The following is an 18,766-nucleotide window of genomic DNA, read 5'->3' on the forward strand; positions in this document are numbered from 1 at the left end:
AGATTTACCTAATTGCACCTTAATCTAGCTTTATAAGACAGTAGCCACACCCAAAAAGAAAGTAAACTTCTTAGTAAGATAGAATTCCCAGAAAGGGAGCAGAATGAATTTTTTAAAATATATTTTTATTGATTTTAGAGAGGAAGGGAGAGGGAGAGAGCGATAGAAACATCAATGATGAGAGAGAATCATTGATCGGCTGCCTCCTGCATGCCCCCTATTTGGGATTGAGCCCGCAACGTGGGCATGTGCCCTGATCAGAAATTAAACTGTGACCTCTTGGTTCATAGGTTGACACTCAAAACCACAGCCACGCTGGCTGTGCCTTTTTTGTTGTTGTTAATTTTAGTTTTATGTGTACACCATAGTGGCTAGACAGTCATACTTTACAAGTACCCAACTGATATTTCAGGTACCCAGCTGACACCGTACATAATTATTACCTTAATGACTATATTCTCTCTGCTGTACTATACATTCTCAGGACCAGTTTGTGGTTCCCCATCCCTTAACCATTTTCACCCAGCTCCCCAATTTCTCACTCTATTCTCTGGCAGTTAATACTTTACATTAAAAATGGAAAGAGGAATGAAAACCTTGGCCAGTTTGGCTCAATTGGTTGAGCGTCTTTCCAATCACTAAAAGATTGCCAGTTCTATTTCTGGTCACACGCATGCCCTGGTTCAGTGGGCTTGATCCCTAGTAGGGGTCGTGCAGGAGGTAGCCAATGAATATTTCTCTCCCTTCATCTCTCTGAAATCAATTAAAAAACATATTTAAGAAAAAGATTGAAAGCTTTGGTAACTACTAATTTAGACTAAATTTTCCTTAAAATAATGAGAATTTTCTTTGAGTTTAACCAGTAAGCATTACCAGTTTATGGTAGTGCTTGATCTGTACCTTTTCCACCCATTTCCCCAGCCAGTGGTAATGTATTCTCAAACCAATAAATGAGATATGATCTTTTGCCTCAAGAAATCCACCCCCCCCCCCCCCCGTGGATTTTAACATATATTAGATTGGACTCTTAATTTAAATTATTCATTTATTTGGACTGGGATACATTTTTTCCCCAAAAGGCACTTACTTTGCTAGAAATCACATGTACTTGAAAACTTGGTAGATGGACATGCTTTGATTTTTGTTTTGGGAGTTGAATGGTTAATAACTTTATTTACCAGAACCAGATGTTTTTTAAAGCATTCCAAAGCAAAGCATGTTGAGCACAACATTTGTTCCTGATATTTCTAATTTATAATTTTAGGTAATTCCTTATACCACTCTCCAGATTATTTTAGTTGTATGGATAAAATTTTGAAGAGGAATATTAATTTTTAGTAGGAGACATGAGAAATGGAGTTATTGTATTTACTGAACAAACTTTATTGAATTCCAAGCATGTACAAATATAAATAACACATTCCTGTTCTAAAGGAATTGTTGTGCTAAGAAAGATTATTTCCATGACTGCAGGAGACTGTCATATTTCCTTCTCATCTGAACTGAACTACTTGTGATTGTTAATTTCATTTTGTTCTGGCACGTCCAGATCTTTGAACATGCTGGTTTCTCTTAACTGAAATGCTCTTTCCACCCCCAACTTCACTTTTTTTTTTTTTTTTGCCCACTTTAATTCTTGTCCTTCCTATTGGGGTTTACTCTAAGACTAGAAAAGATTGATACCCTTTTGTTCCCTTCTTATAATATTCTGGATTGTTTTTATTGAAGCACTTTTACTCTGTTATGGTTGCCTTCTATTAAGCCTATAATATCTTTGAGGGTAGGGACTATCTTGTTTGTTCTTTCATACAACAGACAGTAAATCAGTATTCGAATGGGTAAATGAATGGGTGAATGATCAAATAAAAAATATGGCTAAATCTCTCATGGATAAAGGTATTAAAATAGAAATGTTTTCATATGGTTTAACAAAAGTAGCAATCATTTAAACATTATTACAGCTAATGAAATGAAGACTACCTCTGTGATAGTTCAGCCCTTTAAGGACTAGACCTCATATTGAGTATTGAACATGTTCACAAAAAAGCCAGAGGTAGCTGACAGCCTATTGGTTCCTTTAAAAATCCTTTTTTTTTTTTTTTTGCAAATCTGTATGAATATTGCCTCAAATGTTTTATTATATTTGTATTCATTTGCTCTCAGAGCTTAAATACTGCCTTTTCTTTTGTCACAGAAATATTTAGAAAGGGTATTTGTACCTGATGGATAATTTTTTGTTAAACAAAAACAAATGGAAAACTTTTAAACTAGAAGGGACTTTTAAAAATACCCTTTAAGCGATACTTAGGTTTCTTGTGGGTTTTTTTATTTTTTTTTTTCTTCGATACATAGTTTTTACACCAAGAATAGAAAATTCTGTGTTACTACTAGTTTGTGTTTATAGCAGTGTTGCCATGTGTTCTGCATCTGTCCAGTACATAACAGTGAGCTTGAGAAGTGCCTCTGCCAATTTAGGATTTATCCCTAAAGGTTTTTGTTTTTGAATTGTTATGAATCACCAAAGTAACTTCTTTTTCCATTACAGTTGGCATACAGTATTAGTTTTAGGGGTACAACATAGTTAGACATTTATATAACTTATGATCTTTCCAATAAGCCTAGTACCCATCTGATACCATATGTACTTACTATATTATTATTCACTATATTCCCTATGCTGTACTTTATATTCTCTATGACTTTTTATAACTGGTAATTTGTACATCTTAATCTCTGTACCTTTTCCACCCATTTCCCCAGCCCCCCTCCCATCTGGCAACCATCAATTTGAAGAAGCTTCATTTTTTAAGTTTATAGGCAACTGAGCCTATAGATTGTTTCTCCATTGACCTTTTTTGGTTGACGTATTTAAAAAAAACAAAACATAAAACTTCACATAGGCTTTTACCTGTTTTTTAACAAATGGCTCTTTTTATCTGGATTAAGACATGTGCCCAGTAAGTCTCAGCAGAATGAAGAGCTTTTCATAAAGATTGTAATAACATTAAAAATAAAACAGTATACCGATTTTTCTTATTTTAGTATATTAATGTGTGTAAGTTTATTCAGTTAATTTAAAAGTACAAATATGAAATTTTGTTCTTTCTTCCGAACAGACCATTCACTGTCCCAGCCTATTATGGTACAGAGAAGATCTGGACAGGGTTTTCATGGAAACAGTGAAGTAAATGCAATACTGTCTCCGCGATCAGAAAGTGGAGGCCTTGGTGTGAGCATGGTAGAATATGTGCTAAGTTCTTCTCCTGCTGATAAATTGGATTCTCGATTTAGGAAGGGAACTTTTGTAAGTATTTTGAATAAAGAAATATTTAATAATTGCTCAGTGGTTATTTGGTTATCTTTAAATCAGTTTATTTTTCTGGCCCTTCCTAGAGCTAACGGAAATTGTGTAGCTAGCTCTTAGTGCTCATCTTCTTCTCTTGGCCACTTCTTGAAACACATGAAACAGTAGAACCCCTGGGAATATTTATGTTCTTAACCATGTAATAAAAATCAAACCATATTAATTACAATACATAATTTGCAAGATTAAAGTTGCTTATTTGTGGTAGTACTTGATCTGAAAGTAAGTAAACAAAATCATCTCTGCATTAAGTAGAATTTTAATCTCATTTGTGGTGTTACCGCTTATCCAGCACCGCTATAGTTAAGGCTGCCTTAGCTCTTCTGTTATAAATCACTGGTTTGTACTCAATTTTCTGGCCTTTGATAAATTAGTTGACTACAAAATTAAAGTAAGATTTAATGTTTTTATTGTTGACATTCACCATAGTGTAGTTTTAGGTCACCTTATGGTGCCCTTTTTTGTGTGTTCTATTAAATATTCAGAATCAAACAGATTCTTTTTCCTCAGGGCACTAGAGATGCTGAAACAGATGGACCTGAGAAAGGAGATCAAAAAGGCAAGGCTTCTCCATTTGAGGAGGACCAAAACAGAGATCTTAAACAAGGAGATGATGATGATTCTAAAATAAATGGCAGAGGTTTGCCAAATGGAATGGATGCCGATTGCAAAGATTTTCAGTAAGATTTTAACTTTCTCAAGAAGAAAAGCGTATCTCTTTAGGGATTATTACTACTAGTTGATATAACTGATGTAGACATTTTTCCAGTTTTGGTTTATTTTATTTCCCTTTGTACCTTGTGTTACTCTGGAGGAAGATTTAATTTTTTAAATAAGAAATATTAGTTAATGATTATGAGCCATTTTTTAAAAACATTTCTTAAAAATATTCTCTCAACTAGTGCATTCCATTGAAGGCGTTAATGTTAGAAGCTACTGTTACCTTTCTAAATTGTAACTTTTTCCTCCCTGCTAAAGTTTAGTGGATTTCAAATTTAATCTGTGATTTTTCCTGGCAGACTTCTTGAAGTTGCTCTTTTTTTTCCCCCAATATATGTCATTGATTTTTTTACAGAGAGAAAGGGAGAGGGATAGAGAGTTAAAAACATCGATGAGAGAGAAACATCGATCAGCTGCCTCCTGCACAGCCCCTACTGGGGATGTGCCCGCAACCAAGGTACATGCCCTTGACCAGAATCAAACCTGGGACCCTTCAGTCCGCAGGCCGACACTCTATCCACTGAGCCAAACCAGTTATGGCTTGGGGTGGCTCTTAAACACTTTTCTGTGGAGTTTCCTATTTTTATCCCTGTTTTGTGTTTCCTACCTCCAATTTAATTCTTAATCTTGAAAATAAGGAAACATAATTAGTTCTTAGGATTTGTGACCTTTATATATGTTTGTGCTAATACTTAATATTCCTGAAATTGGGAAGTGGGGAGCATATTAGAGGCTTCAAAAAGTTAGCTTTCAGCTCAGAATTCTATAAGTTGTAGCTTTTTAGTTATCTCTTCATGGCAATTAAACAAATATTTCTTCTAACCTTTGGTCTTCGATTAGGCAGTGCACCTTTGTCTAAATATTAGGAAGTTGTTTCTTCGTAATGATTTCCTATACTTTATACTTCAATAATCAGATGCTTTGGGGCCTGTCCCTGAAAATGAGCCATTTCTTTGAGATTTTCTGAACCGTGGAATCTCAGTTAACTGAGTGTAGGTACATGTGGGTAGTATACTTTTACATTCATTGCCTTAGTTATCAAAAGCAGAGAAACAAGGGCTCTTTAAAAGTGTTATTTTATTTGTCCTAAGTGCAAAAAAGCATCCAAAACCAGGAAACCTCTTTTGATAAGAAATAAATTTAATGCTAGTCAGTTTGTTTTAGAACCTTATCCTGATTTTGCTCTTCTGTTGTTACCTAATCTAAATTTTGGTCAAGGGCATGCATTTAAAACTGAATTGATTATAAACCCCTCAGAGTATACATTTATAATTGAAGTGTTAATACACCATTAACTATAGCAAGAAAAGAGCACCACTGATAGCACATAACTTTTTTTTCTATTGTATCCTGCACTTTTTGCTAAATTAGAGTTGTTTTGTATAAGAGGTTATACTTTTCCATATTAACGTTTGGAGTATGTATTTAAATTGTTTAGAAATTATTTTTTGACACAGTATTGTACTTGACAGTGTAAAAGCATTTTAAACTAATAGCTGTGGCCATATGGTCACTGTGCTGCATATCCTATCTAATAAAAGAGTAATATGCAAATTGACTGTACCTCTGCTACACCCACCAGCCACGCCCACCAGCCAATCAGGAGGGAATATGCAAATAAACGCAACCAAGATGGCTGCAGCCACAGAGCAGGAGGGAGGCTTGGGTTTCCCTGGCAGTGGAGGAAGCCAAGCTTTCTGCCTGCCCTTGCTGGCCCAGGCCTCCACTTAATGCTACAAAGTTTCAATTATAGAAGATAAATAAAGCCCAACAGAAATGGCGGCAGCCACAGAGCTGGAGAGAGCAGGAGGCTAGGGTTGCCCGCGGCGATGGAGGAAGCCAAGCTTCTGCAGCCCTGGCCTGCTTTGGCCTCCGCTTAAGGCTACAAAGTTTCAATTATAGAAGATAAATAAATCCCAACAGAAATGGCTGCAGCCACGGAGCGAGCAGAAGGGTTGGCTCCACTCTAGGCTACAAAGTTTCAATTGTAGAAGATAAATCCCAGACCCCAGGGCCTCTACTTGGGTTGCCAGGGAGCATGGCCGGCCCCTCGCCCAGGCCGCCCCATTCCCCAAGGGAACCTCCACCCTAATCCAGGACACCCTTCAGGGCAAACCAGCTGGCCCCCACCCGTGCACCAGGCCTCTATCTTATCTAATAAAAGAGTAATATGCAGATTGACCATCACTCCAACACACAAGATGGCTGCCCCGTGTGGTCAAAGATCCTGCCCCCATGTGGACACAAGATGGCCACCACAAGATGGCCAGCAAGGGAGTGTAGTTGGGAGGGACCAGGCCTGCAAGGGAGGACAGTTGTGGGCGATCAGGCCAGCAGGGGAGGGCAGTTGGGAGGGACCAGGCCTGCAAGGGAGGGCAGTTGAGGGCGATCAAGCCTGCTGGGGAGGGCAGTTAGGGGTCACCCGGCCGGCAGAGGAGGGAAGTTGGGGGTGACTGGGTCTGTAGGGAAGGGCAGTTGGGGAGGACCCAGGCCTGCAAGGGAGAGCAGTTGGGGGGTACCAGGCCTGCAGGGGAGGGCAGTTAGGGGTGACCAGGCCTGCAGGGGAAGGCAGTTAGTGGCAAACAGGCTGGCAGGGGAGCAGTTAGGCATCCATCAGGCTGGCAGGGGAGTGGTTGGGGGGGTGATCAGGCTGGCAGGCAGAAGCGGTTAGGGGCAATCATGAAGGCAAGCAGGCGAGCAGTTGGGAGCCAGCAGTCCTGGATTGTGAGAGGGATGTCCAGCTGCCTGTTTAGGCTCGATCCCCTCGAGGGGTCCCAGATTGGAGAGGGTACAGGCTGGGCTGAGGGACACCCCCCTCCCTCGTGCACAAATTTCGTGCACCGGGCTTCTAGTCATTAATATGTACATTAACTGATAAATCATCAATATATACATTATCGGAATAGAACTGAAACGAGTGAAAAAACTATAGCTGACTGTCTTTTTATTTTTTTAATTGGCTGATTTTAAAGAACATCCTTTCAGTCTCACTCCCCTCCATATATTCTGAATGATAAATAAATCTTTGGAATAGTCACATGAAAAGTTAGGTATGCTTAAAGGGAAAAGGAGTTTGAAATTTCTTCTAATATTATATGGACAATGGTTGATCTTTAAATAAAATGTAAGTTCACCTAAATATCTGGGAAATCATTCTTATAATTCAGTAATTGCTTTGTAAAATGTTCTGTATGTGTTAGCAAATTTATCCCAATGTAAAGTACCTGATAGTTGGGGGCAGTTACATAGGTGTAACAACTGGCATTGAAAGCTAGGTAAAATAATTATTGCCATTTAAGCACTTAATATATGAACATACTATGAACTCATTGTTCCTCAAAACAAACTTATTTCTTGTACGGGGAAAGGTTCTTATTTAAAGTATTTCAGAGGGAAGGTGGGGGTTAGGGATTAACCGAAGAACTTATATGCATAACCCATGGACACATACAATAGTGTGGTGAGGGGCCAGGAAGGAACTGCTGGCGGGTAGAGGGGGTCAGTGGGGAAAGAAAGGGGAAATCTGTAATACTTTCAACAATAAAGATAAATTAAAAAATATATATATTACTGTAGAAAAAAACAGATGAGGATTCATTATGTCTAGAAGTAAAAAGGAAGTTTAGACGATGAGAGATGTTGATTTTATAAAAAGAGTCATTGTGCCCTAACTGGTTTGGCTCAGTGGATAGAGCGTCGGCCTGCGGACTGAATGGTCCCAGGTTCAATTCCAGTCAAGGGCATGTACCTTGATTGTGGGCACATCCTCAGTAGGAGGTGTGCAGGAGGCAGCTGATCGATGTTTCTAACTCTCTATCCCTCTCACTACATCCCTGTAAAAAAAATCAATAAAATATCTATTTTAAAAAAGGGAATCTTAAAATTCAGTCCAATGTTAATTTCTTGGGGAAAGTTAAGGAGGCTCGTCAGTAGAAAAACAGTTTTGATTAGTGTTATACATTTTCATTTCTTTCTGATGACTTAATTAAACTGGAGCAATTTGGTGTTATAAAGATTATGCCAAATTGGGGAGTTGTCATGGGGTGGAGGGGGAGAGGTTTACAAATAGTTTTTGGTTTGTTTCTCTTACTTGGAACCGCAGGTCATCTTTAGTTTCTTCAGTAATGAAACTGAGGCCTGGAAGATTAAATGATTTGCTTAAAATCATATTCAGAGTCAGGAGTCCGCCGTTGGTCTTAGTTCAGCTGCCTTTTTCTGCTGTATTCTACATTTACACCCTTAAGTCTTGAAGGCGATAGTGATCCCTTTAGCCAGTTTTTTTCTGAAATATTTAGCAGAATATTACAACAAAATTCTGTGCTGCTGGTAGACAGACAGGAGTATAGTAGGTGTTTTGGTTTTGAGCTTTCCCATATTTGCCATTTACAGTTGGCTCTTTATACCTACTATTCATTTTGTCTATGATTTGAGAAAAATATTTTAGGTAATCTAAGCCTAAGTTGTGGTATTGGCCAGGTTTTCTTATCTATAGAATTGAGTTATATCTTTATGCTATTTAAATTGGAAAGAACATTCATTAATAATTTTTAAAGATAAAACCATGTCAGTTCTAAAGAAGAATTTAGTTAGACAGACAAATAATATTTTAAAGTGAAATGGTTAGTGACCTGGGATGCCTAATTTGCCCTCTCTACTTTATAACCGTGTGTTTTTTATGATTTTCCTGCTTTCCCATTTCAATTTTTGAGTTACTTGTTACTTTTACTCATAATGCCTTTCCGTTTTCTTGAATAGTCGTACTCCTGGAAGTCGTCAAGCCTCTCCAACTGAAGTAGTTGAGCGCCTGGGCCCCAATACTAATTCCCCAGAAGGATTGGGCCCTCTTCCTAATTCTACAACTAATAAACCACTTGTTGAAGAATTTTCAAATCCTGAAACTCAGAATCTGGATGCCATGGAACAAGTTGGTCTGGATTCTTTACAGTTTGACTATCCTGGTAATCAGGTACCAATGGACTCTTCAGGAGCTACTGTAGGCCTTTTTGACTACAATTCCCAGCAGCAGGTAAGCATGCCCCTCCTTTAAAGAGGCTCCTCTTAACTATGTACTGGTGTGTAGCCTGAAGTGCTATGAGGCATTAACATGAATAATAGGGGTGCTATTGAACACTTCATGTTTTATTGAATAAATGTTTTTGTAGTTGAGAAAGTTTTTTAACTAAGTGTGCAGAATATTCTATTCACAGTTTTCTAAATAGAAATGTAATGCTTTGAGACTAATTTTTGTATTAACTATTTCCCCTAATAGCTCTTTCAAAGGACTAATGCATTAACAGTTCAGCAGTTAACTGCAGCTCAACAGCAGCAATATGCATTAGCCGCAGCTCAGCAGCCACATATAGGTGAGTTTTTATAAGTTACCATTTTGATTAGACTCAATCCTGTGTTAAAGCATTTGAATGTTTTTCCTTTTACTGAGTGTTATTTCATTACTCTTTTAAACATCTCATTGAGATCATCAAAGATTAATAGATTACATGGCGGGAGTAAAAATTTACTAGGGAAGAACTGTTTCTAATTATTGTGTGTATCCTTGGTTATATAAAAATCTAATTCAGTGAAAGATGTCAGCAAATAATTTTATTTCACAATGTGCAGTTGAGAGAGTCAAACACTTGGAAATTCCAGTGAAATTATTTGTATCCATTATCAAGTCAGAATTTTTATTTTTTGTAAAAATATTTTTATTGATTTCAGAGAGGAAAGAAGAAGGTGAGAGAGAAACATCAATGATGAGAGAGAATCATTGATTGGCTGCTTCCTGCACACCCCACACTGGGGATCGAGTCTACAACCTGGGGATATGCCCTTGACTGGAGTCGAACCCTGGACCCTTCAGTTCGCAGGCCAACGCTCTATCCACTGAACCAAACTGGCTAGGACAGAATGTTTCTTTTTAAAGCAGTCTAAAAATAGAAATCCTAAGAAAAAGTTTAAAAATATTTTATTCCTTCATTAAGGTTTTGGACCATTAGTCTTTTTTTTTCCCAGAGAGGAAAGGAGAGGGGCGGGGGGGGGAGAGAGAAACAGAGAAACATCAGTGATGAGAGAATTATTGATTGGCTACCTCCTGCACGCCCCACACTGGGGACTGAGCTCACAACCTGGGCAGATGCCCTGACCTTCATGTTAGGAACTATGACCTCCTGGTTCATAGGTCAACACTCAACCACTGAGCCACGCCAACCTTTAGTGTTTAATGTGAATTATTAAAATGACACATTTGTTACTACTAGAGTTCAAGTATGTGTTGTCTGTGTTGGGTTTTTTAAAGGTTCCCCAGCTACACTTTACATAATTATAGTATAGTACCAAAACCAGGAATATGACCTAATAAATGTGCATGTATAGTTTTATGTCATTTTATCAGATGTAACCATTTTTATGCCTATATGATTTTGGCTAACTTTGATTTATTTCCTGGTTGGAAAAATGAAAACTCTGACCATCAGAATCTCTATTTCAGAAATGAAGAACCTTTTAATATATTGTTAAATGCCCAAGAATTTAAACTGTTAAGTACATTCTCCTCCATCCAAAATTCAGAGTAGAAATGTTTTTACCTAATGACGAAAATCATACTTTACAATTTCATTCATTATTTCTCCCTCTTTTAAATGCAGCTGGTGTATTCTCAGCAGGCCTTGCTCCAGCTGCATTTGTGCCAAATCCATATATTATTAGTGCTGCTCCTGCAGGGACTGATCCATATACCGCAGCAGGATTGGCTGCAGCAGCAACATTAGCAGGTAACTTATTGTTCATCCTTGTTGCTTATTATGGATTTAGTTTTAATCTTGGTATAAGCTTTATTTTGGTCTATTTGGGCAATTTGAAGTTCCTAGGAACAACTGAAACATTTATACAGAATGAGCTGAAGTTTCCAGAATTTTTTATTTTATTTTATTTTTTAATATATTTCTATTGATTTCAGAGAGGAAGGAAGAGGGAGATAGAAATATCAATGATGAGTTTGATCGGCTGCCTCCTGCACACACCCCACTGGGGATTGAGCCCACAACCCAAGCATGTGCCTTTGACCGGAATTGAACCCACAACCCTTCAGTCCGCAGGTCAACGCTCTATCCATTGAACCAAGCCGGCTAGGGCCAGAATTTATTTTTTAACTGTAATGCTACAGAAGAAACATAAGCCTCATAACTTTCCTCCTCTGCATAATTGGTTTACCTTTTAGTTTTTTAGTTTCAGAAATCTTACATTGCCAAACAAATCTTCATTCTTGCGACCAATCCCATTCATCACCCATAGAGACAGTGTAAAATAAAGTTACTTTTCGAAAAATAAAATGGGTTAGTGTTGTAAATACCCAGGTCAGGGAAAGTATATGTTAAAGTGCTTCTGCATTCTTGAGTTATGACTATGTGAAAGTAAAGTTTATTTAGTAATATTGAAATTTGCAAGTAAGCTGAGGGACAAAAGATGGGCTGGAGTTAGAAAGAACTTCTTAAAAACTGTCAAACCTTGAAACCACCACTCAACTGAAATAGACACCAAAACTATATAGTGTTACATGTCAATTATATCACAGTGAAGCTGGGGAGGATTTCTTTAGAAACTGAAGCTGTATTTGTTGCCCATTTAAGTAAGGAAGAGTTGAGAGCTTGTCAGGCACTCTCTCAGCAAAGTAATTTGCCAATACATAGGAATTTTTGGCATGGGGGAGAGGGGGCGTGTTTTAGGTTGACTTGATTGCAAAGACAGAAATGAGTTTGTCTTGGGCATGGTTTATGTTGGTGACCAAGGAAGGCACAGGGTGATGTCAGCCACAGAAGTGTGTTCACTGGAATGAGAACAGTCGTTGCTGAGGAGTTTGGGGATTTTTTTTATTTTTTATTCAGGAGTTTAAGAAGTGAAAAACATGTTAATTTCATATTGTTTAATATCTTAGTTTGCTGACTGGAACTAATCTATCACATTCAGTAGTTTTTGGTCTGTAGCTGCATGTGATTCCATAAGCATGTGAGTTTTTTTGGTGCCATTTAACTGGATGTTAGTAAAGTGCTGGTATATCATTCACACAGCAATCAATCTATGGAACTGAAAGAAGCAACTTTAAGAGGTCATTAGTTTTGAGATGTGCATGCTAGGCATTCTGGACTTCGGCTTTCTAAGACCAGTGCTATCCAGCAGAAATATAATGTGAGCCAGATAATGTAATTAAAATTTTTCTTGTAGCCACTTTATAGAAGTAAAAACAAAGATGAAATTAATTTCAATGATATGTTTGATTTAGTCCAACATATCTAAAATAATTTCAATATATAATCAATATTTTTTTAATTATTAATAGATATTTTTCCCTTTTTTTCATGCTAGCTCTTCAGAATCCGTGTATATTTATACTTAACACATTTCAATTTAGGCTATCCAACTTTTAATTATTAAATAGCTACAAGCTATTAATAGCTGTTAATGGTTTCTGAGCACTGTTTTGAACAGAGGTTCTTGGTAGTTGTCTGACTCTTAAAAATCTGCAAATTAGATATACTAAATTCCATTTCAGTGGAATATTAGGACATGTTTCTTAGGAATCATGACACCTTATTTATTGGTTTAATGATGGGCTTATTGTACATGATGCTGTTTACTTTCTAGGGATCAAACATTGTCTTGACTTAAGTAAAAGAGTAAGAATTCTATTTTTCTTAGTTTGCTTTCTTATGTTTGTGTTCCTCTGTGCTCATATTAACTAGTTTTTTCTTGCCTTGACTCACTAGTCCCATTTTCCTAACCACATAAACACTGATGTTTTTGTGTGATTTTCAGTTGCCTTGTGAGAATTGTGACTAAGTCTGCTTTAAATATGAAAAATATTTTAAAATTCAAGGTTTGCTATTCAAGTATAGTTGTGGCAAGCTTGGTACCAGAATGTTCCTTAGTTTTGTATTATAGATTGCAAATCAGAAGATGAGTGTCTAGTTTCTTTTCAATAGTCAGAAAATATTTTTAAGAGAAGTAATGAATTGATGATAGAGGACCTTATAATTCTTTGGTGAATAATGTTTTCTAATTAACTTGTCGGTATCAAACCCATAAACTGGCATTCAGTAAATGTTGGATAGTTAACTGTCCTGTTAATTCATTGGTCCTCTTAAGTTTAGCTTCACATTTTTCTCCATTAAGGCCACTGCTGTTGCTCTTGAATATTCACTCTCTTAATAATTAATGTTTCAATGAGACTTTCTCCCTAATAGAATAAGCAAAAGTAAAAGGGTATAGTAGGTGTAAGTGGATACAGGATTATATACTGTCCCCTTTTATGATCTAGTGGTGACTGACCTCATTTATCTATAAAATGTAGTGACTTTCCCCCCCCCCCCCTGTTTTTCTTTTTGTGTGTGTGTTGGGGATGTGGGGTTTAGGTCCGGCAGTGGTTCCACCTCAGTATTATGGTGTTCCATGGGGGGTGTATCCAGCCAATTTATTTCAGCAACAAGCTGCAGCTGCGGCAAACAACACAGCAAATCAGCAAGCCGCATCTCAAGCTCAGCCTGGACAGCAACAGGTATAGGCCTGCCTTCATTCTGTTAATATCTGAAACGGCTCTGAAATTGTATGAGCTCTTTGTGTTCAAGATGTGTGTCTTTTCTCTTTATTTTCTTCAATATGTGAGATGCATATATCTGGTTGCCAGAAGTAGATTTACTGCGCCACTGTGACATTCTTTTTAGTTAATAAAGCTATTTTAATAATCATAACCTGCATGTCTTTTTCCATACAAACAACTGTAAACCTACTTTTGTCCATACCTGTGTAGTTAGTGCACAAGTCTTGATTACATGATTTTTTTCTAATTCGTAGTCTATGAATTTAAAGATTTGCTTGTATTTCAGTTTTACATTTCTGTTGAAACCTTTAGCAATATTAAATTTTCTTTTCAGTTCCTAAAGTGTGCTAATAATGTTCCTATCAAAGTAATTGTCACTTCAATTTTTTTCAGTTTTCTTCTGGATATTTAAATTACTATTTTAAGTATTAACTTAATATAGTTCTGACCAGAAAAAGAAGATTACTGGGTACTTCATATTTTTAAGCACGAAAAGATGAAATATTTTCACTAAAGGTTAGATTTACCTTCTTCAAACAAAATGTTTATCACAAAGATTTTTTTTTTTTTTTAATTTCAAGCACTTTCCTAGAACTATTTTGGTAAATGTAAAACTGTTGATAAATTCCAGATATCTGGTTGTCAAATTCAACATATAGCAGCGAAACAGTTTAATGACAAGTATAGTGTTGTTTACTTGCCAGTTAAATTTTATTCTAAATTTTCTTTAATATAGTTTAATACTATATATTGATGTTCTATCGAAGCTGTCTTTTGACTCAGTCCTTATAGATACAAAAACTTCATATAAAAATTATTTTTTAATCTAAATTTTTTTCTTCTTTAGGCAAACTACCTGAATAATGCACCCAGGTGTGATGCTTACTTATAGGATGGTCTTACAATGAATGAATCCCCCTTATCCTGAATTACTTAAATATTTATCTTTATGAAATTAATGTGTATTGTGCTTGTGTTTAATCACTAAAACAACTACATATTGCAAAGTAGTAAAATTTGACCAGCCCTAAGAGGTTTCGCTTTGTTTCGATGTAATCTTGTATTCTTTTGTTCACCCCAAGGTTTTACCCTAAAAAGCAGCTTCTGAATTCTAAAAACTTGGTTCAATTAGAAGTTTTCACTCAACTACAATCTCATAACAGACTAAATGAATAATGATGCTTTATTTTCTTAAGCTTCCTATGTTTCAGTGTTCAGCTTTAAAGACTAATAAAACATAAATTAAACTTCTTGTCTTCATCTAAGATTTTGTCAGAACATAAATACTAGAAATAATTTTTCTGAAAGACCTAGAACCTCCATGTTGCTTAATAAATAGATTGTTCTAATTGTCAAGAGTCAGTGATTGTGTTTTTGATGTTAAGTATTTTGTATTTCATGCTAAATTGACATTTCATTGCATATAAATATGTTCAAAGAATATTCAAAGGCTATTTGTGATATATACAGAATTGTCCAAGATAAATTTATGTATCTGTTACTTTATAATTTTGTTTTTAAGGAAATCATTTGTCCTTTGTAGGTTCTCCGTGCTGGAACAGGTCAGCGCCCTCTTACTCCCAATCAGGGCCAGCAAGGGCAACAAGCAGAATCACTTGCAGCAACAAATCCAACTTTGGCTTTTGGTCAGGGTCTTGCTACTGGCATGCCAGGTATATAGTTGGTTAATGTAGAAATTTTAATAGATATTATTTTGTAATTGATTTTTAGAGAGAAAAATATCTATTGGCTGCCTCCTCTATACCCCCCAGCAGAGATCGAACCTGCAACCGGCTATTTGAATAGATTTAAAATATTAAATGTAGACTGTCACACTGAAGAATGAAAAATCAAGAAAAACCTTGCCTACCTTGCAATAAATTATTTACAATTCAGATGCCAAGAGTTGAAATTAATATTATTTATGAGACTTAATGAAAGGGATGGAAAATATGTATTAGAATTCTCAACATAGGTTTCCCCCCACACACACACACACACACACACTTGATTATAGAGAAAGAGGGGCGGTGAGAGAGAAACATTGATTTGTTGTTCCACTTATTTATACATCCATTGATTGATTCTTGTATGTACCCTGACCAGGGATTGAACCCAGAACCTTGGTGTATCAGGATAACTCTCTATCCAGCTGAGCTATGCAGCCAGGGCCATTTTTTCTCTATGGTATAAACTGTAGCATCTTTCCAGCTGAAAGTAGCCCAGAATTCTCAGGGCAGTCCTTCGAGAAATAAAACCAGTTGGTTAGGAAACACCTGTTCACTCATGGTCTTCGTTTTTGCAAAATAAATGTGTTTTATAAAAGAAATCGGCAGTATGCCTGGTTTATAATTATAACTAAATAATTATAAATAAAATGTTACGGCTTTTTAAACTAATCCATTCCTAAAGCTTTGAGTTGTTTAATTTTTTCATTGGAGATTGTAGCCTTTAAAGTAGAGTAAGATGGTCAGCTTCAGGCAACTGACAGCTTTGGCCATATTTCCAGAAATTTCAATTCCAATTTCATCAAGAACTTGATTCATAGTATCTTGGCTTTCTTCTTCATCATCAGAGCCATCAAAGATGTCCTCAGGTGTGTCATCAATCATTTCTTCAGTCATTTCCATATTTTCCTACTGGAAATTCTGCATTGTTTGTAATGTCTTTTGTGGATTCATCTTGTGAACTGCCTACGTTGTCTTTGCTATAGCAGACATTACGCAGCCATCTTTATCTGGGAATTTTATTACTTTTGTTTGTGTGGATGTAGAAATGACTTTTGTACTTAATGGCAAAAGTTTGTATTTTCTGTTTCCATAGTTGTGCAGGCTTTTTAGCTAAAACTGAAAGCTTCTTTATTACCAATTTTGGCCATTTTCTTAATTTCTGATTTCACCTGTTTTTCTTGTTTCTCTAATGCTGCTTCATCTCTGTTTATAGCCCTCTCATAACTCTCAATTCTTTTCCTTTATTACATCATCTACAATTTCTACCTGAAGAGGGCTGCCATGGTCAGAGTCTGTGCCAAGTCTGGCACATGACTGGGAAAGGACAGGCCCTTGGAGAGTTCAGGGTGGTGAAGGCCATGGATAAGAGAAGAGGGCAGGGTCTCTAGGTAGAACCCACAGAGGGTGGTATCTGTGAAGCCTGTCGCAGCCGAGTCACCCAGATTGGCCACATTTAAAAAGCCTGACAGCGTGAAGTATTATTAAAGTCATGGAGTAGTGGGAACAGTGTAAAATACCAAGGTGGTAACAGTGTAAAATTGCACAACCACTTTGGAAGTGGCTTGGCATTATTTACCAAAGTTGAAAATAACATACATACTCTATGACTCAGGGTGTCAAGTACTATATGTTAGAGAAATATGTACACATATGCTTCAGGATACATGTACAGAAATGTTTATGGCAGCACTGTTATAGTAGCCCCAGACTGGGAACAGTATAAATGATGACTGAATAAATGGATTTTGGTGTCCATCCAGTGAGGGGCTATATAATAATGGAAATGGAAACTAGGAAGATCTGTATACAACCACTTGGATGAATTATACATAAAAACTTTTAAATAATCTAAGCCAAGAGATTGTTATAAATAGTAAAGACAGTGTGTAACACTTTTTTTAAAATACGTTTTTATTTTTATTTTTTAATTTAATAAATCTTTATTGTTCAGATTATTACAATTGTTCCTCTTTTTTTCTCCCATAGCTCCGCTCCACCCGGTTCCCACCCCACCCTCTGCCCTTACCTCCCCCCCACTGTCCTCATCCATAGGTGTACGATTTTTGTCCATTCTCTTCCCGCATCTCCCACATCCCTTTCCCCCCGAGAATTGTCAGTCCACTCCCTTTCTATGCCCCTGATTCTATTATATTCAACAGTTTATTCTGTTCATCAGATTTTTAATTCACTTGATTTTTAGATTAACTTGTTGATAGACATGTATTTGTTGTTCATAATTTTTATCTTTACCTTTTTCTTCTTCTTCCTCTTCTTAAAGAATACCTTTCAGCATTTCATATAATACTGGTTTGGTGGTGATGAACTCCTTTAGCTTTTTCTTATCTGTGAAGCTCTTTATCTGAACTTCAACTCTGAATGATAGCTTTGCTAGGTAGAGTAATCTTGGTTGTAGGTTCTTGCTATTCATCACTTTGAATATTTCTTGCCACTCCCGTCTGGCCTGCATAGTTTCTGTTGAGAAGTCAGCTGACAGTCGTATGGGTGCTCCCTTGTAGGTAACTAACTGTTTTTCTCTTGCTGCTTTTAATATTCTCTCTTTGTCTTTTGCTCTTGGCATTTTAATTATGATGTGTCTTGGTGTGGTCCTCTTTGGATTCCTTTTGTTTGGGGTTCTGTGAGCTTCTTGGACTTATAAGTCTTTTTCTTTCACCAGGTGGGGGAAGTTTTTGGTCATTATTTCATCAAATAGGTTTTCAGTATCTTGTTCTCTCTTCTTCTGGCACCCCCATAATTCGGATGTTGGTACGCTTCAAGTTGTCCCAGAGGCTCCTTACACTATCTTCAAATTTTTGGATTCTTTTTTCTTTTTGCTTTTCCGGCTGAGTGTTTTTTGCTTCTTTGTATTTCAACTCTTTGACTTGATTCTTGCAATCCTCAAGTCTGCTGTTAGATCTCTGTATAATATTTTTTATTTCAGTCAGTGTATGTTTAATTTCTAGTTGGTCCTTTTTCATATCCTCAAGGGTCTCGTTAAATTTATTGGCCTTTTCTAGGAAATTCTTGAAAAACCTTATAACCGTGGTTTTGAACTCTATATCCAGTCGTTTGTTTTCCTCCATTTCTTTCATTTGTGATCTGTTTCTTTGTCTCAGCATTTTGGCTGCTTCCCTGAGTTGGTAGAGTAGCTTTGTGTGGTAGGTGTCCTCTAGGGCAGGGGTCCTCAAACTTTTTAAACGGAGGGGTCAGTTCACTGTCCCTCAGACCATTGGAGGGCCAGACTATAGTTTTAAAAAAAAAACTATGGCCCTGACCGGTTTGGCTCAGTGGATAGAGCGTCGGCCTACGGACTGAAGGGTCCCAGGTTCGATTCCGGTCAAGGGCATGTACCTGAGTTGCGGGCAT

At 36.9% G+C, this 18,766-nt stretch overlaps 1 protein-coding gene and 1 pseudogene across 10 annotated transcripts in view; one reads left to right on the forward strand and one right to left on the reverse strand.

The window, feature by feature from the left end:
* PUM2 (pumilio RNA binding family member 2) overlaps positions 1 to 18,766 on the forward strand; it is a 79,821-nt gene that overhangs the window by 25,689 nt on the left and 35,366 nt on the right. For all 9 annotated transcript variants that reach the window (XM_080684373.1, XM_080684379.1, XM_080684377.1 and 6 more), the window contains 7 exons: positions 3,117 to 3,304; positions 3,875 to 4,044; positions 8,840 to 9,110; positions 9,354 to 9,447; positions 10,729 to 10,854; positions 13,489 to 13,631; positions 15,217 to 15,346. In XM_080684373.1, coding sequence (XP_080540499.1) covers positions 3,117 to 3,304; positions 3,875 to 4,044; positions 8,840 to 9,110; positions 9,354 to 9,447; positions 10,729 to 10,854; positions 13,489 to 13,631; positions 15,217 to 15,346 — 1,122 coding nt within the window. The remainder of the gene's footprint in view (positions 1 to 3,116; positions 3,305 to 3,874; positions 4,045 to 8,839; positions 9,111 to 9,353; positions 9,448 to 10,728; positions 10,855 to 13,488; positions 13,632 to 15,216; positions 15,347 to 18,766) is intronic.
* Positions 16,069 to 16,686, reverse strand: LOC308256352 (charged multivesicular body protein 2b-like; annotated as a pseudogene). The gene has a single exon. The product of its transcript is annotated as a charged multivesicular body protein 2b-like (transcript).

The sequence above is a fragment of the Plecotus auritus genome (genome assembly GCF_963455305.1).
Source record: "Plecotus auritus genome assembly, chromosome: 8".
In the NCBI taxonomy this organism is placed as follows: domain Eukaryota; kingdom Metazoa; phylum Chordata; class Mammalia; order Chiroptera; family Vespertilionidae; genus Plecotus; species Plecotus auritus.